This window comes from Globicephala melas, chromosome 13 (assembly GCF_963455315.2).
Source record: "Globicephala melas chromosome 13, mGloMel1.2, whole genome shotgun sequence".
Classification (NCBI taxonomy): domain Eukaryota; kingdom Metazoa; phylum Chordata; class Mammalia; order Artiodactyla; family Delphinidae; genus Globicephala; species Globicephala melas.
In genome coordinates, this window is record NC_083326.1 from 49,976,698 (window position 1) to 50,001,684 (window position 24,987).

Sequence of the window (24,987 nt, forward strand, 5' to 3'; positions counted from 1 at the left end):
CTAAAACAGCTGTGTACGACATATGGGACCCCACCATGGACATCGACAGTGACCAAGGAACTCACTTTACTGGCCATGAAGTTCAGGAATGAGCCAATTAAGAATGACGTACACTGGCGTTTCCTTATTACCCCACTGCTGCTGGGCTATGACCGGACTACTTAACAACTGAGATGGGAAACTGGCTCTCTCAACGTGTGACACATCCCAGGAGCAATTGTCCCAGTGCCTACACCATGATAACCCAGAAGCAACTAGTCAACACAAGCCAAGTTCACCTGTTGGCCACTGAAGGACCGTTGCCAGCTATTGGTCAGGACAGTAACTTACTTTTGCCCTTGCCGCAGGGTCTGTCCCCAGGAACACGTTATAAAATGGCCCTGGGACTGGCAGGTAAGTCCCCGGTGGTTTGCTTTTCCCGCCCCATGAGGAATAGGATTCGAAAGGGACTTAAGAGATTTCACCTGTCTTCTACCCAGCCCCACCTGAGACTGCTGAAACAATCCAGGCCCCCTACTGGAGAAAGGCACCATTATATTAGCCTGTGGTCAGTTGTTATACCACCTCTCCAGCGTTCGGCACCGGCTCTGAGGACTGAGGGTGGACAAGCGGTGTACTACTGCAGGCCAGGACGTGGCGGCAGAGGTAGTGTTATCTCAGGATGTTGTCACTGCTTGTCGTTTGCTTAATGGTCATGACCTTCCCTGTATGGTGCCTGTTAAAACATCTTACATTTTGTCCCTAGTCTGAATGGAGGGAATCTGTGGACTGGGCAACACTGGGGGCCTCACTGCGAAATGAGTTTGATTGCTGGAACTACAGCGAGATGCTCTTGTTGTCCCTTGGAATTCCATGAAAATTTGACCTGATGAGCTGCCTGGCTCTAAGGTTTGCCCACCTCTTGCACTCTTGATGCTTTTAGCTTCTGTTGTCTGTATTGCATTTGCGGTATTTGGTTGCAGGGCACCACTACGTACCTGACCCCAGGGATATCTCAGAAGAGGGGTGAACCAAGATTGTAAGGGGTACGTGGGGTGGAGTGTATGGCCAGGCCACTCAAGGTGGCTGTTCTCTTGCTCTTTGTACATCCCCTGCTCGACCAGTCCCTGCTTCACCTACACTCTGCTCACACGAACGTGCTTGGCCTCTGCCCCAGCTAGCGACTGTTCTAGTCTTTAGGCCAGAACGGCTCCAGCTGCTAGTTTATTAAAGGGAACTATCTGCCCTGGAGATGGTTGTTACCCTGAGGGGCTGGGAGGGACCTGCCCCAGCTGCTAGTTTCCCTGGTAACTGATGAGCCAACCTGCGGTCACTTCCCCCTATAAATGGTAGCCTCCTTCTCCCCTGACTAGCAAAGATTGTTGCCATGGCCTGCCTGTTGTCTGTCCTACATGGTAGGGTGACCCCTTGTTTCGGAGGGGTAGGATCCCCTATCCAATAAATCATTGTCTCTGTCCCTGCCTTGGGGCTCTTTCTTCAGTCTCGAGGCTGGGCAATTACAAGACTTGCAGGCCTGCGGGGTGCAGCCCCAAATGGTCTAAGGTTGGTCTGAGTTTCATCTTATTCGTTCCTGCCAACCTTTGGAAATGTTAACACTGAAAGGGTCCAGAGTCAGCATGAATGATTATCTGAGTGAATAAACAGAAGGATCAGTACAAACGAAAACTTCCTGGACACATCTTCAACTGGATAGTGGGCTTCCCTGCATGAGTGGAGAGGAACATATATGAGGGAAATGCTTTAGAGGGAGTACTAGAGGCCAATCGTTACTGCCCTATAGTCTGGCCCATGATTTCATAAACTGGTTTGTTGAGCAAATGTCCACTATGTAACTGTTGCTGTATTCTTTAATGTGTGAAAGTTCACTTCAGAATTAGAGATGAATGTGTTCCTATTTAATAGTTTTACAGTTATAAATGATGTGTAAAACAAGGGTCTCTTCCCATTTCCAGTGAGAGACCCCATCCAATTGATCATTATGTCCCTTGTTACCACTGAATTGGTTATCAGCTCACTGAGGAGAAACTGTCATATTCATCTTTGGATCCCCCCTCAGCTGCCCCAGTTCTGGTAACAATCATTCAATTGCTTAAATTTCTTTCCGATTCCTACTGCCACCTTCTTGGCTCAAATGTTCTTCATGCTTGGAATATTACTAAATTGCTTTATTGCACACCTGATTCTCTGCTTGACTACCCCCTGCCCACCCCCCCCCCAAAAAAACCCCTAATTTTACATATTATATATTGCTGCCTGATGATTATATATAAATTAATACATTACTACCCAACTCAATATTTTCAGTCAGGGGATGTTTGAAAGCTTATCATGTAGCTATTTAGTTTTCCGTGTTGTCTTAAGCAGTATTTCTTAGATTTGACTCATACTAATAATCTGAGAACTTAAAAAAAAAAAAAAAAGCTCAAGTTACACCTGAATCAAAATTCCCACAGAAGGAGCCCAAGAATCTATTTATCAAGCATCCAGGTGACTTTTATGATTAAGTACTTGTGGTTATTGTACTGGCAGCATTAGTATCACATGTGAAAAAGTAGATTTGGGGCCCCTTCTCACTTTGGGGTCCAGCAATCTGATTTAATAAGTCTTCCAGGTGATTCTGACGTACACTAAAGTTCAAATACCATCGAACTAGCCTGTAACAATGACTTAGGGCAGTGGTTCTCAGATGTGGCTGCACACTACCATCGTCTAAGGAACTTTTAAAAACAACAATAATACTGAGCCCTTACCTCCAGATATTCTGATTGAATTGGGGCACAGCAAGCATTTGACTAATATATCATCATGGATGTTGAGGCTGATGTAACCTATAACTCATCTCAGAATTTTGAATTTATCTAGCCTTACTGATTGGATTTATATGGTGACAAGTTTGAATTTTTAACATAAATGTGTGTATTTGAGATATTGAGGTTCTCTGTAGACAGATTTAATTTGAATAAAGGGATCTTCTACTAATGGTTTGAAAACCACAAGCCTACAGACTCAAGTCCAAACCCTTCAGTCTTGCCTTTAAAACACAAGTTTATTGTCTCTCTTACTAATACCGCATAGCCCTACTCTCCAGCTGTAATGTTGGGTTGGCCAAAAAGTTTGTTCGGGTTTTTCCGTAGCAGCTTATGAACGAACGTTCTTGGCCAACCCAATACACCTGTAGGAAGTATGCTTCCTGACACCTAGGAAGGGGAAAGAGCACCAGACTGAGGTCCCAGACTACAGTCTAGTTCCAGCCTGTTGGACTTTGGCAAGTCACTAACTCTCTTGGCTTGTTTCCTCATTACGAAGGGAGGGGCCGGAACCAAATGACGTCTAGCACTCCTTCTGACTTAGTGTTTTAGCGTTTTCACATTCAGGTTCATTTCCAACTTAAGACTGTGTTGTCCCTTCTGTAGGATAACTCATCCAGAGGCACAGTTCAAGATCTAATTATCGTTAGCATTTCTTTGGCACTCAGTCCAAGCCTCTTTGACCTCTTAGGCGTCTTTGTGTGTTTATGTCTGGTCTCCCACTGGGTAATAGATTTCACGTATCTCTTTGTATCCCTAAATGCCCAGCATAAAAGTCCATGTTTCTTATCTTTTTTCTCAGGACCATGAATTATGGCCGCCGCCATTTTTTTTATTCCAACAATAGCTATGTTGAAAGCTTGTTTTTGCTGAGTGAGCTCTCATGACTGTACCAAAGGTTTCCAACTTATATCCTACTTATCCTACAAATTTTCTTTTATGATAGTCCTATTCAACCCCTAGTTTCCACTGATTATTCTCAAAATAGCTCTCTTGTGGCCTCTGCTGGTTTGACAGTAGACAACTGCTTCACTAATTCCTTAAATGCACACTAATGGATTCAAGTGTAAGGACATTTCAGTTTTCCAAGGAACCATTCTAACAACATCAGCTCAGCAAAGAGAAAGACTTTGAGATGTCTCTTAAACTGCTAGCCTTGCTGAGAATAGACAGTGGTAAAACCTGAGATATTTTAAATGCTTATTTCTGAAGTGGCATTTTTCAAACTTAAACTCATGCTTGTTAAGATGCCAGGAACAAGTGAATAAGATTCTTAGGTGAGTTCTTTAAAAGCTTGCCCCTTTGGAATAAACTTGTCAAAATTGGCCTGATTCTGATACTTGTATTATACCTGGCAAAGATAAAAGTGCTTGATAAAGGTTTAAGTAAATGTACTAGTGTTATTTGGTTTACGTAACACTATTCCTTTTTGACAACTAAATTATAAGTTAAAGACGATCTGGGCAAGAATCTTTTCAGAGTTATTTGTTTTAGAGGGCCTAAGAATGTTCTCTGTAAGTTTTTAAATACATATGCTAGATGCAATTTTAAATCGAGTTACTAATATGTTAAGCTGCCTTTCCAGTTGGACTTTGGGAAATTTTTCACTATGTGAGAGGTGTTAAGAATATTCTTCTGCTTCATTTGTTCTTTTCTCAAGGTAGCATGTTGTATCTTCTATATACATTTGGATACCTATGATTAACTCATTCAAACTGTTGCCTCTGACAGCCTTACGTTTCAAATGATTTAAGTTTCAAATGATTTAATCGGGATGCCTGTCTGTCAAAGGCAGGAAAGGTGTTAATCCAATGTGAAGTGCTGACGTTGCGGTTCTGCATGCTTTCAAAGTTTAAATCACAGGTCTTCAACTTTAGAAAGCTCACAGGCAACCTGAAACTACATGTAACTACATACAGTGACTGATACATATTTGTATGAAAATACTGTCTAACATATATAATGCTTTACAAATGAAGAAGCCCTTTCATATATCTTCTTAAATCACAAACTGCAGTTCTGTGTTTAAATGCGTCTGTCTAACTCAAGTGTTTTTAAAAAGTATCTATTACATTACTTCATTTAAAGGTAGAGCTGGTCAACAGCAGATGAAGAGACCTCAGTTTACCCAACCTCACAGGGTTACTGAGGAAAAATGAAAAATGCTGGCTAAAGGGTTGGATTTCTGTCAAGCCACTATCAGGTAGACAATCTCTTGTCTCTGCTTAGGCTCCTTTTTTTTTTTTTTTTTTTTTTGCAGTATGCGGGCCTCTCACTGTTGTGGCCTCTCCCGTTGTGGAGCACAGGCTCCGGACGCGCAGGCTCAGCGGCCATGGCTCACGGGCCCAGCCGCTCCGCGGCATGTGGGATCTTCCCGGACCGGGGCACAAACCCACGTCCCCTGCATCGACAGGCAGACTCTCAACCACTGCGCCACCAGGGAAGCCCTAGGCTACCTTTTTTTAAAAAAAAAAAACAGATCACTGGAGATATACAGCTCTAACTGCACATCCTGTGGTGCCCTGTTCCAATCCAGGTGTCTCTCAGTGGCTATTCTGGCCATTGAGACACAGGGAAAGTTACTGGGAGGGGCCTTCGGGAAAACTTTTTAAAGAAGGACAAAAACAAATGACATGTGCCTTTTTCTTTTCCCTTCTACCTGGCTAGAACATGGACATGATTCCAGAGGCGGCATAACTATTTAATAGTCACAAGGATGAAGGCCACATACAAAATATGAAAGCAGAAAGCTAGAAGAAATCTGGGTTTACGAGGGCATAGACCAGCTTTGGACTGCCCATCTCCAGACATTCTAATGTGAGAAAAAGAAAACTAGTCATTTGTTGTTTAATCTTTTTTGGATCTATTTTTTGGCAGCTTAGTGTTAAGCTGATACATAAATTCCCAAGATTATTTGACGATTAAAAGAGAAAAATCTATGTGAAGAGTGTAACACGGTTTCTGGCATATACTAAGTGACCAATGAATGGCTATTATTTGGGGAAGATTAGTTGACTGCCAGCAGAGAACAAAAAATCAAACATAGGATAAACAATTTGGGAAGGGAAGAAAAGTGCTGAATAGAAGCTATGATAGGTCCATTAAAAAAAATTGAGAATCACACTCAGAGCCAAACAATGTACAAAGAGGGTCTAACATAAATGTAGATACTAAATGTAAGTGATTTCTTTTCCAATCCCCTCTCTGAAAACATAAAACTGATGTCATTTACTCATGAAAACCTTGATCAATGAGGAAGATGAGACTAAAAAGTTTTTTAAAAACTCTGAGAAGTAAAGGTTGTATCTATAAGGTTATTTAGATTTTGGTGAGGCATTCCATTCAGTGTGTCATGTCCTCCTGCTTATGTAATACTGTCAAGATCTGGATTAAAGGAATACACAAGACACTGATAGATAAAATGCCACTAGAAAAGGTGACACAGATGTGGTCAGTCATCTTGATGACTCAGACACTAGGTTCCGGAGGAGTAGAAAGTTGCTAAATAGAGAAATCTATTTTTGTTCATAACATTGGTCAATCCAGAGAACTACAACTAACTGAATTTGAACATGTGGGCGGAGAAGAACTCAAATTGCTTGAAAACTGCACGAGGAAGAACAAGTATGATGAAAAGAAAACATGTGAAGAGCTGGAATAGTATGATCAGAGGATGTTAATTTATAGTACGTGGCAAAGGAAAAGATATTTGTAGTCACCTTGACAGGAATTCACTACCGAGTAGTTCAAGTCAATGAAAGAAAGAAGCTGGAAAGTTAAAAGGATTGTTAAAATTTAGCCTTTTAAAAGACATGAATGCCAGACATTGGAATGACCTACGTAAGAGCAACTTGATTAAGAGAATAAAAATCTATGTTAACATGAAGTCACTGCTGAATGTGAATACCAAGGGAAGATGGAATAAAAGACCCGAAAGGCAACAAATCAGACTACAACTATCATATTTTCAAAACTGTAATTAGGTATTACCAAATAAAGTAATAAACAACTTTTAACTTAGAGTGCAAAATAAAAGCACCTTATTATTTTAAAGGTGCAAAAGCAAGAAAATACGACATAAACTTATCCATTTTTAAATAGTCATCTGTGTGACGGGTAAATGCTATTTCAAAACATTTTCAGTAGAAAAATGATTTACAAATCAGTTTTCAGAAGATCAAAAAAAATCAATGTTTAATACCAACTTTAACTATAAATAAAAAGAATATTGTCGTCTCTCCTGTTCTTGCTGCAACATTTATGTCTTCTGCTCTTTGCCTTTTGGAGAAAATATTGCATTGTAAGGCTGCCGTCTTTTTGGACGAGGACAAGGATCAAGATCTTCTTTAATGTAACCTTAAAAATAAATCACAAATTTAGAAGACAATATCTGCAACATATTTCAGCATATATCCAGTAAACATCTGTCTCATTTAATGCCTTTTAAGTTCACATGATTTTTCTATTAACTGGTTGTGTTGATTAATGATTTCACTACCTAGCATCAATTTTCTCATTTATACTAAAAACAATAGCAAACATTTATCAAATGTGCTGCATACATTATCTAGGATAACTCTCACACTCCTCTGCAGCAGCTTCCACTACGCCTGTTTCACAGCTGAGCTAACGGAGACCCAGGGAAGTTTGGTAACTCGCTCACGTTCCCAAAGCTAGGAAGTAGGAAAGCTGGCGCCCTGCCCAAGATCTAACTCCAGAACCAGAGCACTTAACCACTTTCCTATTCTGCCTCCTGTTGGTTGCAAATGGGGACAAATGGTAAACATGAACTTTTTACTATGATAAATTCCAGGCGCTTATCAAAAAGACTTTTTTCAGTAGCTATTTGTTGAGATGACATGTCCCTATATTCTTCAGACTATTCGATTCTCCTAAGGTGTCTCCTTTCACATAGTTTTCAGGGGAGGATTCTGCTCTGCCATACCCCTAGGCCATATTAGGGGTACAAGCACAGGCTCTATCCAGACTGTCTAATTCTATTTGATGACCAAGCAGAGACATCATGTCAAAGAGGACTTGTTAATGGGGAAAGTGGAAGTATGGTAATAGCTGTAAGAGACTTTGCATCTTTTAGAAAAACTTTTCACTAAGTATCTGGAACTTTAAAGCTGCATACATTCTCAAATTACATTAAATGTAAGTGCTGTATTTGAAGGGGCTAGTTGCATGTCAACAGTCTCCCAAACAAACAAAAGTCCTTTTTACTCAAATATGTTTTATAAATAATTAGCATTCTGAATAGTGAGGTTTTAACATCTAAAATTCAGGGTAGTCTCTTTAAAAAAAAAAAAAAAGATGCTTTTCAACAATATAACTTTGCTGGCAACTTTTGTAAAGTTATGAGAAGTCATTTTGATGACTGGATAAAACAGAAATTACTTTCTGAAATTTGAATGATAAAGGAGGATAATGCATACACAATCCCATTAAAGTGCTTATAAACAATCTATGATTCCAATGAAGTTATTTGAAAAGTTGAAAGTTAAGCCTTTACAAAATTGTATTTATGTCACAAAACTGGCACCCAACTTACAGCAGAAGGTAGAGAATCATGGAGAAAAAGTTTAGTGTTTAGACTCGGGTATACACAGTATTTAAAAAAAAAAAGTTCCAAAATGTTACAATCTGTATTCTCACCTCTTTCCACACAAGTCTGAGTGGAAGGAAAACCAACTTCCCAGAAATTCTCTGGTGTGTTGGGTGGAATGTAGCGAAATCGGTGTCTTGAGCAGGAAGCCAACTTCTTTTCTCTTTCTTCTGCTGGAAAATCTGCATAATACTGATAATAAAACTGGTGAGTTTTCCACTTAGGAGTAATAAATGGAGTGTTATGCTTACTGGTTATAAACTAGAAGCTAAGAAGACTTATTCAGCATGCTAAGGAAACTGAATTCTCACTGATAGTAATACTATCTCTAAGTAAATTACTAATAATAATTAGTGCTGGTCTGTGAAATGTTTGCTCCATAAAGAAAAGGAGCCTGTATCACAATGTAAAAAAACATACTGCTTCCTGCATCAGTAAAGTCTTACAAGTAAAAAAACTGCCAGCTGAACTTTACAGCGTCCTTAGTGGTACAGCTGATTTATATACTGGTGCAAACTCTTCATCTTTCTCAGACCAGTAACAAGAAGGCCAAGGCCTGCACTCTGAATAGCACATTTCTCAATTGTTATTTGACTATTTGAAGTAATTTTCCTTTCACTACAATTTTTTAAAATAAAAATTTAGCTTTGAATGTTGTAGGCTTCATGACTTCCCCTTTTAAACTAGATCTTTCAATTAGGATCAAAGGCATATTACTTTTTGCAAGTGTGATCATAAAGAACCTGAACTTCATGCAAAGAAAGATAAAACTTTTATGTGAAAACTATACCGGTCTTCAAGCTCTAGATTTAAAGAAAATAAAGCAGTAGTGTAAAGTTTAATAGAACACAGATGATAGGATCACATAATCCAGCTAATTCCATTTTACACTTGTTATCACCTATTAAAAGGGGCAGACTTAGGATTAGAATTTTTTTGAAGTAAAGGTTTCTAATATATTTTTCTTTTACATAGATTAATTAAAGGTTTTAGAGTATCTCTGAAACTTTTTTGGGGGAGGGTATCTTTTCCTTCATTCTCATTGCCATGATATAAGCCTTTCTTACCTTAGCCTGGGAACTGCCCTTAGAGAATCATGGTTATCAGTCAGTGTTAGAGAAACATTGCCACCAAATTACGACATATTTGAAAACAACAGTAGGCTAGTGTAGCTGTTAACACAGCAAGCAAGCAGAAGAGTGTTAGAAGATAAAGTCAGAGAGGAGGTGGGGTGGGAGTCTGCTGTCCTTGATAAGGGCTTTGATACCATTTCTTAGAGAGGAAGACAACTAAGGATTTTGGGCAGAAAAGTGACATGATTTAACTTTTATTCTAAAAAGATCATTTGGAAAAAAGACCATTCATTGCTGTGTTGAAAGTACAATCAGTAGGATTTGCTGATAGATCCATTACTGAGATATGAAAGAAAAAAGTAGGTAACTGCAAGATCTCTGGTTTAAACTAGAGAAGAATGGACATATAAAAGGCTCAGAGGTAAGGTTTGAGAATTGGAGAAAGAAACTGTGTTTGCTTTAGGACACGTGAAATTTGAGGTGACTATTAGCCACATGTATATTGCATATTCCACATGTGGAACAGGCAATGGGAAAAATTTAGGAACTGTAATTGTAAGCATATAGACAATATTTAAATACATGGGACGGGCACTTTCACTCCTGGTCATGAGGGAGTAAAAGGGAACAGAATTACTCTCTACCTTAAAAAACTGAAAAAATGTAATAAAATGCATGAAACAGTGTTTTCAGAGACTGGATAACAGCACAAAAAATGATTCCTGAGAAAAGGAAAGCAAATTAACAGTGTTTCCAGCAAAAGAGCTTTTTTCTCACTGGTAGTAATAGTTCCACTTAGAATTAAAAACTGGAGGTTTATTTAGTATAGACCATATTCCTTAATTAAGAAAGCATGATACATTCGTGTTATGAAAACTCATGATACAGGAGGAGGTTTTGCTTGTATCACCAAACTGCTTTCCAAAATAGTGATCTCAATTTACACTCCCACTGTTAGTATAAGACAGCATTTTTCTCACCAAATGCTTACCTGCACTGTAACCTATTCATACATAACTTTAATGTGCTTGGTTATCAAATTCTCTAGCCATAGTTTTTAAGAAGAAAATTTAAAAGAGGAAGTACATTGCTGGAAGCAGGGGTCTAACAGCTAAAGGATAGCAAGGGAAGAAATAAAAAGAGTAGGTTTCAAAAAGACATGGAACCTGCCTAGCACTATTTATTAAGAGGACAATTAGTACAATCTACTTCAAGATATACTATCTAGTCCACAACACCCAATGTATAAAAGGAAAATACAATTGTGTTTTAAGGATGAAGTAGAGCCTATTCATCACATTTTGTTTAGAAAGGAAAATGTTTGGGGAAAAAGAGCTTATGGTTGTACCAGTTATTTAGAAAAACAATTATGAGTACATCTCATTTCCCGAGAGTGCTGGTGTTTAAGTAAAAAATAAAATAGCCAAGTTTCCAACTAAAATGTCAAAATTTCGCCCAAATAGTATATGTATTAGAGCCTCTGCTGTAACATAACACAAGGTAAAAAAATTAAAAGATATACAAATAAATACAGAAAAGACAAATGGCACAAATGTCTTAAGCTGGAAATAAGAACTACTGCTTAGGCTCCAGATTCACTTAGAGAATCTAAGAGAAATTGAGGGCTTTCGTTTTCATCTATATCTCTCAGGTCCCAGCCAGTATGTATAGTCTATGTATTCATTCTGTTATTCCTGGCTCAAACTTGTTTCTAGATACAAATACGGTTTGTATATGTGATTTTGAAATCATGCATATAAAGCCATCTTTAAAAAAAACCCAAATGACAGTATTTACATTAGTACTTACAATTGCACATTCCTTACACGTGTGTCCAAGCAATTTTCTTCTTTCTTCTTTTTTCCGGACCACCTCAATATGAGGAAAATTTTGTAAGCTAGTCTCTCTGGGGGGAAAATGAATTAAATTTATCTGTTACTATAGAGAGCTTTGGTTTAGGTTTTAAATTAGCAAAGGTGAGCATCCAGAGGAGAAATAATCCCAAAACATTCATTCATTTTATTTGAAATGCTTCCTCAGAATGTGAAAAAAAAACAAGCATGTCTTCATTCACTCTCCACTGAAATATTAAGTATTTTACATATTACATAGTATTTTACATATCAGGTATTTTTATAGATATTTTTCTCTAACTGAAAAAGATAACTATTACTTCCTATTTTTGCCTCTGGCTGGCTGAAAATAATTCAGGTAAAATATAAAATAACCTAATCATACAGGAATGCTGTATTAATACAGCATGATGCTGTATTATTAAACTCAGGAATTGCTATTCTGTAACATAACTGAGAGAATACTGCCTGTTAACTCGGTTTCTAGTACTAAAACCCCATAAATCAGGGCTAACCTACTCCTCCCTAAAGAACGAATTCATTTGTTTGCATGTCATTTACTATTTTCTCCAACAATTTCTTTTGTTGCTTCCGTCTACCTTAAATTCTTCAAAATATTAGGCACAATTATCATTTGTGCTTGTCCTTAAAGACAAAGATTCTATTGTGAACCACTGGAAACCTAGGAAGGGTCAAAGCCACTGAGGTATTGATTGATGAGGTATATAGTTCTTTGGTAAGAAAAAGCAATCAGGAAGTATGGAACATTTCTTTATTAATATACCTGCATCCTACTTTAAAAAGCCCAATATAGAAAACTCCAAATTTACAAGTAAATGAAGACTTATGTAACACCATGTACATTTGTTTATAATAGAAACATCACCAGTGAACTTAAACAGTCTGACTCACAAAAACTGGCTTTTAAAATGACCTGTTGGTAACACATCTACTCCTTTGAGGTATTTTGATAGTTGGCAATTACTGTTCTTCAAAAAAAAAGCTTTAAATGCTCTATTTCAAAACGTATCAGGTTATATAGGTCCTTTTTGTGCTTAAATCCAACAACTCTGGAGCAACTGGTAAATTAAAAAAGACCAAGAAACAACAGATAAAAAAATATTGCCATGACTATACTTTCTTTCAAATAGTTTATGGAATCTTAGGTTTACATAGCATATGATTTAGCCATATCCTTTCCTCTTAATCTGTTCTGTTTCTGTAGTGTACTATAACACAGCAAGGAATCCACTAGTAGACTAGCAGTTGCAGTAGACATCAAGCATCACCCAAAAGGTTACTAAGCTTCTTGTACTATCCCTACATCTTTACCAACGTGCTGCATCTCCAGCTATCTAATGGTTTTAGAATAAATAAAACTACTCATGTATTTTTTTAAAAGTTAGTGAACCTATGGGACTTCCCTGGTGGTCCAATGGTTAAGAATCCACCTTCCAATGCGGGGGACACAGATTCGATCCTTGGTTGGGGAACTAAGATCCCACATACTGCGGGGCAACTAAGCCTCCAAAACTAATGAGCCCGCACGTCTCATCTAGAGCCCAAGCACTCTGGAGCCCGTGCACCACAACTAGAGAGAAGCCCGTATGCCACAATGAAGATCCAACACAGCCAAAAATAGAAAAAAAAAGTTAGTGAACCTGTATTAGAAACATCTGAAATGATAGTTCTTACTCTGCAATCTTCTAGGAATCTATTCCAAAGATGCACAGGCAAACATTTGAAAAGAGAATGCACAAGGCTATTCACTGTAGCGTTATGCATGCAGCATAACTGTAGACAACCCAAATGCTCATTGCTAGGGAATAAGCTATGGTACAAACAACAAAATACCATGAAATTAAAAAAAGAAATGAGGAATATCACTATATACTACTATGAGTGATTTCCAGGACATACAGTTAAATGAAAAAAGCAAAGTAGAGAAAAGCATATATAGCATTCTACCATTTGTATAGAGAAGAGAGTACAATTATCTACATCTACATCAATTTCAAGATATACAGATAGAAATTTGCTTTTACTTTTTAAAATGGATGGAAAACCATAAAATTTTTAACAAATGGTTATGTGTGTAGGAATAGGAAGCTATCAAAATGAAGGCGACTTCAGAATATACCCTGTTTTACAGCCTCTAGTATCATATACATAATTTCCTTAATTTTAAAGAAAGAATTAAAGATAAAAAGAAACAATTTCTAAAAAATCAAAAGCAAAATAACACAAACATGGATACTGGGTTGGTGGCACAATTACAGTGAAAATAATTATCCTAAGTGACCTGAAAACACAGTGATTTGACTGTACCTTTCTGATGGGATATATCGTAAGGACAAAAAGACTCAAAAAAGTCTTAAACCATTTTCATAAATCATGTTATTCGTGATAGTCTGAATTATTCTGAGACTGTTCTGTGGAATCAAGTTAAATGAAGAATGATGTTCGTGGCACTGAGAAGTGGGATTTTCAGTAAGCGGGGAACTAGATACAGATGTAACAGAGGAGGTTACAGAGAAATCCTGTAGTCCTGAACTTGAAGCTATCAGTATGAACACATGTAGTTTATCTTAAAAAACAAAATGAAACAAAGACTTTTACTTCTAACTCTGTCCACCTAAAAGGTCCAGAAACAATGGCTAACTGGAGCAATGAGCAACCCCAGCAGTCAGACTACAGCCTAAATACTGTTAAACTAGGGCTCCTGGAGAAATGACAGATTCCAGCCTATGGCAGGAGCCTAGAACATCTTCTCATACCAGAGCAAGGAAGCTATGAAAGACAGCTAGAGTAGTGTCCATTCAAAGAGGCTTCTGCTGGGCAAAGATGGGACAATCTGAGTATCATAAGGGTGATAAATGCAATGGATTGAAATGCATCAAACATATTTAAATCCATTAGTTCATAATAATACTTAAACAAGACACTCTCTAGTCACATTTGAGATGCTAGGGTACTATTTCTTTGGAAAACTGGTGAATAAAGGGAAAGAATTAATCATTTAGCAACAAAGAACAGCTCTTATCTATTAGAGTCTTACAGGCAACAGTAGAAATTTATCTTGGCCTGTCAGATTTCTAAATTCTTGACCAAAGTATGAACAATAACTTTACTTATTGAGTGACTGAACTTGCCAACATCATAACTTAAAGAAAAAAAAGGATAAAAAGTTTTTTTGAATAAACTGCTATGCCTTAATTCACTTCTAGAATTAATAGTACATGACTGAAAGTTAGAGAATTTGCAATATTTGCATAAAAGGCAGAAAGCAGCATTATGGTTTAAAATCAAGATGCTTAAATTTTTTTTTAATTTAAAAATTCTCATGAAATAATTCTGAAGCACAGCCTAAGGCCTGCCACCCAAAGGCTATACTATATACAAGTTACAGTATTCAATAAATTCCTCAAGTTCAAATAAAGTTCACAATAAAATAGGATAAGAATAAAAATACATTATAATGAAGCAGAGAAAATAACTGTCATCACTGTCCAGAACAGGGTAGTGGTGGTAAAAAAATTTCCTTATTTTAAAAATTTGTCATTTTTATACTTGAGTTCCATTTTTGTTATGGTCATAAAGTAAATGATATAGATTCTATTTTAACCAAAGTAGCAATTTTAATAGGTCAGAGATCCTCTGACAAAGATAGCTCTGTGGTACTTCCAATCACATTGCTGGTATTAACCAAGGCCAACTTACCTTTCATCATCTTTAAAATATGGCTCCACAAATGTTTTCTGTTTGACTTTATCTTGTTTATCACCAGGAGCTGTAAACAAAACAATCATACCACAAACTGAATGTAGAACTTATTTAGGAATAATTAGCTTTGGGGAAAAAAAGGACATATACCAAAACTTCTATTTTTATTGGGTTTAATACTCTGGTCCCTAGGCAATTAGTTTAAATTTTCTATAACTAATTCCTTCCTTTCCTTATCTGCATAATAAGGAGAGTGCTGATTATCTCACCTAAGAATTACTAAAGAGATAAAAATCGTAACTATAAAAGTATTTTAGACTCTAAAAGAACTACCTGGATGCCTATTATCATCTGGCACCAAACAATAACATGGCTTTTAATCTGTTCACTTATTAGTCCCGTTGATTTTTTTTTTTTTTTTTGCGGTACGCGGGCCTCTCACTGTTGTGGCCTCTCCCGTCGCGGAGCACAGGCTCAGCGGACATGGCTCATGGGCGCAGCCGCTCTGCAGCATGTGGGATCCTCCCGGACCGGGGCACGAACCCGCGACCCCTGCATCGGCAGGCGGACTCTCAACCACTGCGCCACCAGGGAAGCCCCCCGTTGATTTTTATAATGTGTCTTTAAGGTAGCTGATAACTAGGAAATAAAAACATTTTAAAATTTTATCAAAATATTGGTGACAAAATAAGAACTAGAGCCCATGGACGTGAATCCCAAGTTGTCTAGACTCAAATAGCTAACTGCTATCATCTGTTCAAATAATCAAAATTTACTGAGCATTGTGCTATGTTCTGGACATAAAATGTAGAACAGGAGAGACCAGGTCTCCTGTCCTCATGGAGTTTACATTGCAGTGAGGGAAACAGACATTAAGCAAGCAGAAGCTAAGGCTCCCTGAACATGTAAGGTAATAACTGATGAATACAGAGAAGTCAGCCGTGAGAAGAGGTACGAATGGTGAACGTTCTAGGTAAAGGTCCTCGATGGCAAAAAGTTTGGCACATTATAAGAAGTAAGAGGAGGATAGTGTGGTTGAGATTTAGCAAAAAAGGGAAGTGTTGGGGAACATGAGGCTGGGGTGGGGGTGGGAGTGGAGTGGGGGGAGTGGGCAGGTACCAGATCATGATGGGACTTGGAGGCCAAGAGAAGGAGTTTGAATTTTATTGCAAGTGCAGTGGGAAGCCACTGAAGACTTTAAAATATCATCTACTTTATTGAGGCATAATTTACATACACGGATTTTAAGTATACTATGATGAATTTTGACAGATGTATATTCCAGTGTAACTGCTACTACCCAAATTGAGACAGAGAACATTCCCATGAAAGTTTCCTATTCCATTGTTTCTCATGCAAAAGAATGTTCTCTTATGTCTCTCCCCTCCCCAACAATCACTGATTTAATTTCTATCACCATAGCTTACTTATGTCTGTTTTAGAGCTTCATATCAATGAGATTATATAGTATGTATTCTTTTTCATCTTGTGCATTTGTCTAGCTCAACAGGTTTTGGAGACCGATCCATGTTGATGAGTCTAGTAGTTCCCTCCTTTTTGTTGTGAAGTAGTATTCCATCATGAGTATACCACAATTTATTCACCTGCTGATGGACATTTGGGTTGTTTCAAGTTCTGACCTATTACAAATAGCACTGCTATGAACATTCTTGAACACATCTTTCCGTGAACATGTTTTCATTTTTCTTGGGTATATAACTAGGAGTGGAATTGCTGGGTCACAACACAGGTATATGCTTAGCTCTTACAAAAAACTGACAACTTCAATAAAGCTGTTAAAAAACCTCTGCTGAACTGTTTTCCAAAGTATAGTCAATTTTCTTCTCCCCCAACAATGGCATGAGAGTTCCAGCTGCTCTTCACACTTGCTAATGCTAGATGTTAGCAATCTTTTTAACCATTTCTGGGGGTGTGAAGTGTTATCCATCCCTGACTGTCCAAGAATGTTGATCGTCTTTTCATGTGCTTATTGGCCATTCAAGTATCTTCTTTTCATTGAAGGATTTTTAAGCAAGAATATAATCCAACTTAAATTTAAACTAAATCACTTTTAATTCACTGTAGAGACTGGGCTAGAGATAAGAGATACATAAAAAGACCAGTTAGGAGGCCTGAAATAGAATAGGTAGAGATCAGAGTGGCTGAGACCAGGTAGTGGCTACAGAGATGGAGAGAAGTGAAGTGTTATGAAATATATTTTGGAGATACTGCTGCCAGCGTATTAGACTGGGCATGAAGGTCAGGTGAAAGAAGTCAAATACGACTCCCACATTTCCATCTTTAGTAAATGGGAGGATAGTTACTGAGGCTTAATGAAACCCAGAAAGGCAGAGGAAGATCAAATATGGGTAGAAAAATTAAGATTTCTAATTGGAATATATTAATTTTAAGGTGCTTATAAGATGTCCAGTATGTAACTGGAATAAAGTCTGAGGTTCAGAAGAGAAAGGATGAGGCTGGGAGTAATGAATATATAGAAACGTCTTTTTCACTTGTCTTACAGAACAGCACCTACTCTCGTGTTCTTCCTACTTCATAGGCTGCACCTCCTTCTCAGTTTCCTTTGCTGGTTTCTTCTTTGTTTCTCTGACCTTTTAAAGTTGCCATACCCTAGAGGTCAGAACTTGAAATACTCCTCTTTTCTATTTATATTCAATTCTTGGGTGTTCTCACTCAGTGCCTTTCAGCTCCATCTACTTGTTGTTCACCTCCTGCCCACTAAATCATTTTTTTTATTCTGGATTTCCTGTCCAAACTTGACACATGTCAACTGCCTACAAACACCTCCACTTGAATATCTAGTAAGTACTAACATGTCCAGAACTGAGCTTTTGATATCCTGCCTGAAGTCTACTCCTTCCTATGAGGGAAGACTAGGTAGAATTTTGTGATATGGGGGTCTAGAAAATGAAATAAATGGACAGAAAGTCCTAAATTCTGTGACTGAGTGACTGGGAAAAATAAAAAAGTCTGAAAGGTCACTTGGTAGGAAATAAATGGAACTTGGTTTAGGTATCTTAAGTTTAAGCTGTTGAAGAGACGCAAAAGTAGGATAACTAAGAAATACAGGGCTGGGATTCATTGGAGAAGTCAAACTAGAGATACAGATTTGGAGTTTTATTTTCAGAGGTAATTTAATAAAAGCATGAGAGAAAATGAGTGTGAGGAAGAAAACAGTATCTTGGGGATACTCTAGGAAACAGAAGTTGCCAGAGATCAGAAGAGCAGTGCAGCACTGCCAAACGAGCTAAGTAAGAAGAAATTCTGGGATGTTCAGTGTGAAAAACAACTTAAAAAAAAAAAAGATAGAAATTAATAATTACACCTTATAAAAGAATATCTTTTTTTTTTAAAGTGAAACCAATTTGCAAAGGATTTTGGATCCACCAAACAGGATTCATATTCTTGGGGAGAAAAATGAATTGAACAGTTGTGAATTTTTATCACGAAATTTGCTTGATCAAGTTTCTGCCATGGACTGAGCAAACAAAAGCATGCTGTTATGTATCTTTCGTTAAGGTCTCATCCTGTGGGCTGTCACTTTAAAAAGCACAAGGAAAGCATAATCAAGATAGATTTATACTCAATGCTTTGACTATTGTCATAGCAGAAGTTGTGCTCATTTAAGCCACTATAAAACCACCTTTGCACTAAATTAAAAATTATGACCGTGTTAATCACAGTAAGAAAATGAGATATTTAGCAAGAATTTTAACTAATTTTCAATTCAGATTATCTACTTAAGAGTTTCACTTAGACTGTTCTTTTGATTGCTAACCTACATTATAAATTACTGCTTCTAATAAAACAGATCTGAAGAAGGCAGATATAGTATTTTATCTGGGAAGGTAAAGTATTCAAGCAGGAAACGGGTCTGAATTTTCTGCAAAACTTCCTCTTTTCACTCAATTACAATAATTCACTTAATTATGGTATCACTTAACAAAGAATTTTCTCAAAACTTTTATAAGCTGAGTGAAAGGTTCACAGGAACCCTCTGAACTATTTTTGGTAACTCTTCTATTAATCTGAAATTATCTTTAAAAAAAAAACTGGAAAAAAATTTATTCAAGAAGCATGAAACTTGGTTAAGATACCTCATTAAGCCTCTGTTTAATATGCATGATGACTTAATTTACTAAACTCAGTGTACTGGAAAAACCATAATTAGAAAGGAAAGTGCCTTACAGTTGGGTTTTTTTGTAACAGTTGACGACTCCTCTTCATCTGCTACTTGGGGGAAGCTATCCACCAAACAGGATTCATATTCTTCATGTGTAGTCCGATCAAACATATCTTCCAAGCTATCATTCAGTTTTCTTTCTCCATCTGTGTGAAAGAGCATTGGCTTAGGCAACAAGCAAGCTTTTTGCTTTCTATGTAGACCAATGTGAAACTTGTAGGAACTGCCACAAAAATAATTCAGATGTGTATGAGGCAACAGTAAACCCCAAGCCTGGGTAGTTACTGCATATTTATAAAGGTTTTATGTTATGCCTTCAAATGTCCTTTACTCATGTCAAGAGAATGCTAGTTTTTGTTACTGTCATTATAAATGTTAAAAAGTCTTTTTCTCTCTATCCATTCATGCATCAATATAATTCACACTAAACCAAAAGGAACTACCCAAAGGAATGGTGAGGAACAGAAAACACAGCATAATAAATGGTGAAAAATATGAAGTTTAAATAAACTATGTATAAATAACTGACATTAAAATCTCTATAGAGTTTTGTTTACCTGCTTATTTTTCTAATGTGGTAGCAAAAAAGTATTTTCTTGCATTATCATTAACACTTGGAAGTTCAGTGTTACAGAAATAATGAATTCAATTCCATATTTGATATGCAAAGTGCTAACTTCATCTTCAGAGTACTAACTACATTTCCATTATATGATTGTATTTTTAAAAACACCAGTTTACTAAAAATAGAAGTAGATTCAGTTGGCTAACAAATATGACAAAACTGAAGCCTACCAAGATGACTCTATATAAAGTAACTACCACCTCCCCCCATGCAGACTCTCTGGCCCCTCACCCCGTTTTATCTTTCCGTAGCACTTGCCATCATCTAGCATACCATACTTGTTTGTTTCTCCCCTATTACAATGTAAGCTCCACGACGTAGGTACTTTTGTTCTGTTCACTATTATCTCCAATTCCTGATACAGAACTGTGTCTTGATAATTACTGAATGATTAACCATTTGTTCATTTTTCATTTTGAGGGTCAAATCTGTAAGTAAAAATAACTTCTACGTGCCAGGCAGCATGCTACGCATTCCGAAAGCATCCTGTGTATGCTGCTAGTAAATCACAATAAGTTAATGATTTATTTGTTTGCGGGTCAGACTTCTGATTGTAAAGTGCTTGAGGACAGAGACCATATCCTTATTGATCTTTCTATCATAGCATCTACTAAGTCTAACACAGAATAGAGATACAAAAATCAGTTTTTGACTTGAAATAGTAGTAATTGGGAGTTTAATGGTATGCTGCATCTTTAACCAATTCTAAGTATGAAAAAGATCTACTTTATGGGTAAAATGGGCAGACTGTTGTTTTCCAAGTATGGGCTCAACAATATCTCCTATTCCATTTGCTGTTCTTATAATGTGATCTTGGAACTCCTCCTACTGAGCAACTTCTGAGTCCAGATCATAAAAATACCATGCACTTCTACCTTGCTCTTTGGGGATGCTCACTCTGGGAACCTAGTGTCCAAGTAATAAGGAAGCTCAAACTAACCCATGTGGAAAGACTATATGGAGAAGCCCTGAGACTTAATAAGAAGAGAGAGAGTGCGAAGTATCTCCCATCTGTCTAGCCCTCTGCTGTTCCGGCTCCAGCCACCATCTGTCTATGACTGCACGAGACCCGGAGACAGAACCACGCAGCCTAGACCTTCCTGAATTCCTGACGCACAGAAACTATGAAAGATAAGAAAACGGTTGTTGTTCTAATCCTCTAAATTACTGGAGTGACTTATTTTTCAGCAATAGTACTCACAACAACTTAGTCAAAATTATCTAGGTAATTTTAGTTTAAGATCTAGTTAAACTCATTAGTTTAAGTTCTAGTTTCACCTCCATATGATACTTGCTTCAAATATATTTGGGAAACTATCATCTTCTTAGATTAACTACATAAATTTGAAGCCAAAGTTGTCATACTTTGTTTTTCCCTTTTCTACAAAACTGAGGAAAACATTATCAGGAACTGGTCCCAGGAAAAAACTAATCTTAAAAGCAAAGTCATCTTCTTAAGAAGAAAGTTATTTAAGTAACATTTACTATAAAAAGACAATAAATCACCGTTAAGGTTTACTTTTCTTTTTTCCCAACATCTTTATTGGAGTATAATTGCTCTACAATGGTGGGTTAGCTTCTGCTGTATAACAAAGTGAATCAGCCATACGTATATACATATCCCCATATCCCCTCCCTCTTGCATCTCCCTCCCACCCTCCCTGTCCCACCCCTCTAGGTGGTCACAAAGCACGGAGCTGATCTCCCTGTGCCATGCAGCTGCTTCCCACTAGCTAGCTATTTTACATTTGGTAGTGTATATATGTCCATGTCACTCTCTCACTTTGTCCCAGCTTACCCTTCCCCCTCCCCGTGTCCTCAAGTCCATTCTCTACGTCTGCATCTTTATTCCTGTCCTGACCCCAGGTCCTTCAGAACATTCTTTTTCTTTTTTTAAAGATTACATATATATGTTAGTGTACGGTATTTGTTTTTCTCCTTCTGACTTACTTCACTCTGTATGACAGACTCAGGGTCCGTCCACCTCACTACAAATAACTCAAGTTTCTTTTTATGGCTGAGTAATATTCCATTGTATATATGTGCCACATCTTCTTTATCCATTCATCTGTTGATGGACACTTAGGTTGGTCCCATGTCCTGGCTATTGTAAATAGAGCTGCAATGAACACTGTGGTACATGACTCTTCTTGAATTATGGTTTTCTCAGGGTATATGCCCAGTAGTGGGATTGCTGGGTCATATAGTAGTTCTATTTTTAGTTTTTTAAGGAACCTCCATACTGTTCTCCGTAGTGGCTGTATCAATTTATATTCCCACCAACAGTGTAAGAGGGTTCCCTTTTCTCCACACCCTCTCCACCAGTTGTTGTTTGTAGATTTTTTGACGATGGCCATTCTGAGTGGTGTGAGGTGATACCTCATTGTAGATTTGATTTGCATTTCTCTAATGATTAGTGATGTTGAGCATCCTTTCATGTGTTTGTTGGCAATCTGTGTATCTTCTTGGGAGAAATGTCTATTTAGGTCTTCTGCCCAATTTTGGATTGGATTGTTTGTTTTTTTGATATTGAGCTGCTTGTATATTTTGGAGATTAATCCTTTGTTAGTTGCTTCGTTTGCAAATATTTTCTCCCATTCTGAGGGTTGTCTTTTCGTCTTGTTTATGATTTCCTTTGCTGTGCAAAAGCTTTTAAGTTTCATTAGGTCCCATTTGTTTATTTTTGTTTTTATTTCCCTTTCTCTAGGAGGTGGGTCAAAAAGGATCTTGCTGTGATTTATGTCATACAGTGTTCTGCCTATGATTTCCTCTAAGAGTTTTATAGTATTTGGCCTTACATTTAGGTCTTTAATCCATTTTGAGTTTATTTTTGTGTATGGTGTTAGGGAGTGTTCTAATGTCATTCTTTTACATGTAGCTGTCCAGTTTTCCCAGCACCACTTATTGAAGAGGCTGTCTTTTCTCCATTGTACACTCTTGCCTCCTATGTAAAAAATAAGGTGATCATATGTGCGTGGGTTTATCTCTGGGCTTTCTATCCCATTCCACTGATCTATATTTCTGTTTTTGTGCCAGTACCATATCGTCTTGATTACCGTAGCTTTGTAGTATAGTCTGAAGTCAGGGAGCCTCATTCCTCCAGCTCCGTTTTTCTTTCTCAAGATTGTTTTGGCTATTCAGGGTCTTTTGTTGTTTCCATACAAATTGTGAAATTTTCTGTTCTAGTTCTGTGAACAATGTCATTGGTAGTTTGACAGGGATTGCACTGAATCTGTAGATTGCTTTGGTTAGTATAGTCATTTTCACAATGTTGATTCTTCCAATACAAGAACGTGGTATATCTCTCCATCTGTCTGTATCGTCTTTAATCTTTTATCAGTGTCTTATAGTTTTCTGCATACAGGTCTTTTGTCTCCTCTTCTTTTTGTTGCAGTGGTAAATGGGAATGTTTCCTTAATTTCTCTTTCAGATTTTTCATTGTTAGTGTATAGGAATGCAAGAGATTTCTGTGCATTAATTCTGTATCCTGCTACTTTACCAAATTCATTGATTAGCTCTAGTAGTTTTCAGGTAGCATCTTTAGGATTCTCTATGTATAGCATCATGTAATCTGCAAACAGTGACAATTTTACTTCTTCTTTTCCTATTTGGAGTCCTTTTATTTCTTTTTCTTCTCTGACTGCTGTGGCTAAAACTTCCAAAACTATGTTGAATAATGGTGGTGAGAGTGGACAACCTTGTTTTTTTCCTGATCTTAGTGGAAATGGTTTCAGTTTTTCACAATTGAGAATGATGTTGGTTGTGGGTTTGTCATATATGGGTTTTATTATGTTGAGGTAAGTTCCCTCTATGCCTGCTTTCTGGAGGGTTTTATAAATGGGTGTTGAATTTTGTTGAAAGCTTTTTCTGCATCTATTGAGATGATCATATGGTTTTTCTCCTTCAGTTTGTTAATATGGTTTATCACATTGATTGATTTCCATATATTGAAGAATCCTTGCATCCCTGGGATAAACCCCACTTGATCATGGTGTATGATCCTTTTAATGTGCTGTTGGATTCTGTTTGCTAGTATTTTGTTGAGGATTTTTGCATCTATGTTCATCGGTGATATCGGCCTGTATTCTTTTTTTTTGTAACATCTTTGTCTGGTTTAGGTATCAGGGTGATGGTGGCCTCACAGAATGAATTTGGGAGTGTTCCTCCCTCTGCTATATTTGGAAGAGTTTGAGAAGGATAGGTGTTATCTCTTCTCTAAATATTTGATGGAATTCCCCTGTGAAGCCATCTGGTCCTGGGCTTTTGTTTGTTGGAAGATTTTTAATCACAGTTTCAATTTCAGTACTTGTGATTGGTCTGTTTATATTTTCTATTTCTTCCTGGTTCAGTCTCAGTGAAGGTTGTGCGTTTCTAAGGATTTGTCCATTTCTTCCAGGTTGTCCACTTTATTGGCATATAGGTGGTTGCAGTAATCTCTCATGATCCTCTGTATTTCTGCAGTGACAGTTGTTACTTCTCCTTTTTCATTTCTAATTCTGTTGCTTAGAGTCTTCTCCCTTTTTTTTCTTGATGAGTATGGCTAAAGGTTTATCAATTTTGTTTATCTTCTCAGAGAACCATCTTTAATTTTATTCATCTTTGCTGTCATTTCCTTCATTTCCTTTTCATTTATTTCTGATCTGATCTTTATGATTTCTTTCCTTCTGCTAACTTTGAGGTTTTTTTGTTCTTCTTTCTCTAATTGCTTTAGGTGTAAGGTTAGGTTGTTTATTTGAGATTTTTCTTGTTTCTTGAGGTAGGATTGTATTGCTATAAACTTCCCTCTTAGAACTGCTTTTGCTGAGTCCCATAGGCTTTGGGTTGTCATGTTTTCATTGTCATTTGTTTCTAGGTATTTTTTGATTTCCTCTTTGATTTCTTCACTGATCTCTTGGTTATTTAGTAGTGTACTGTTTAGCCTCTATGTGTTTGTATTTTTTACAGTTTTTTTCCCTCTGATATCTAGTCTTATAGCGTTGTGGTCAGAAAGGATACTTGATACAATTTCAGTTTTCTTAAATTTACCAAGGCTTGATTTGTGACCGAAGATATGGTGCACCCTGGAGAATGTTCCGTGAGCACTTGAGAAAAAGT

General features: G+C 37.3%; 1 protein-coding gene across 1 annotated transcript in view; it reads right to left on the bottom strand.

Moving 5' to 3' along the window:
• Nucleotides 1-6,772: 6,772 nt before the first annotated feature.
• Nucleotides 6,773-24,987, bottom strand: part of RBBP8 (RB binding protein 8, endonuclease) — an 81,370-nt gene continuing 63,155 nt past the window's right edge. The window contains exons 15-19 of the mRNA XM_060311075.2: nucleotides 19,274-19,414; nucleotides 15,062-15,131; nucleotides 11,298-11,394; nucleotides 8,466-8,607; nucleotides 6,773-7,163 (exon numbers count right to left, since the gene is read on the bottom strand). Of these exons, the coding sequence (XP_060167058.1) occupies nucleotides 7,066-7,163; nucleotides 8,466-8,607; nucleotides 11,298-11,394; nucleotides 15,062-15,131; nucleotides 19,274-19,414 (548 nt within the window). The 3' untranslated portion in view covers nucleotides 6,773-7,065. The remainder of the gene's footprint in view (nucleotides 7,164-8,465; nucleotides 8,608-11,297; nucleotides 11,395-15,061; nucleotides 15,132-19,273; nucleotides 19,415-24,987) is intronic.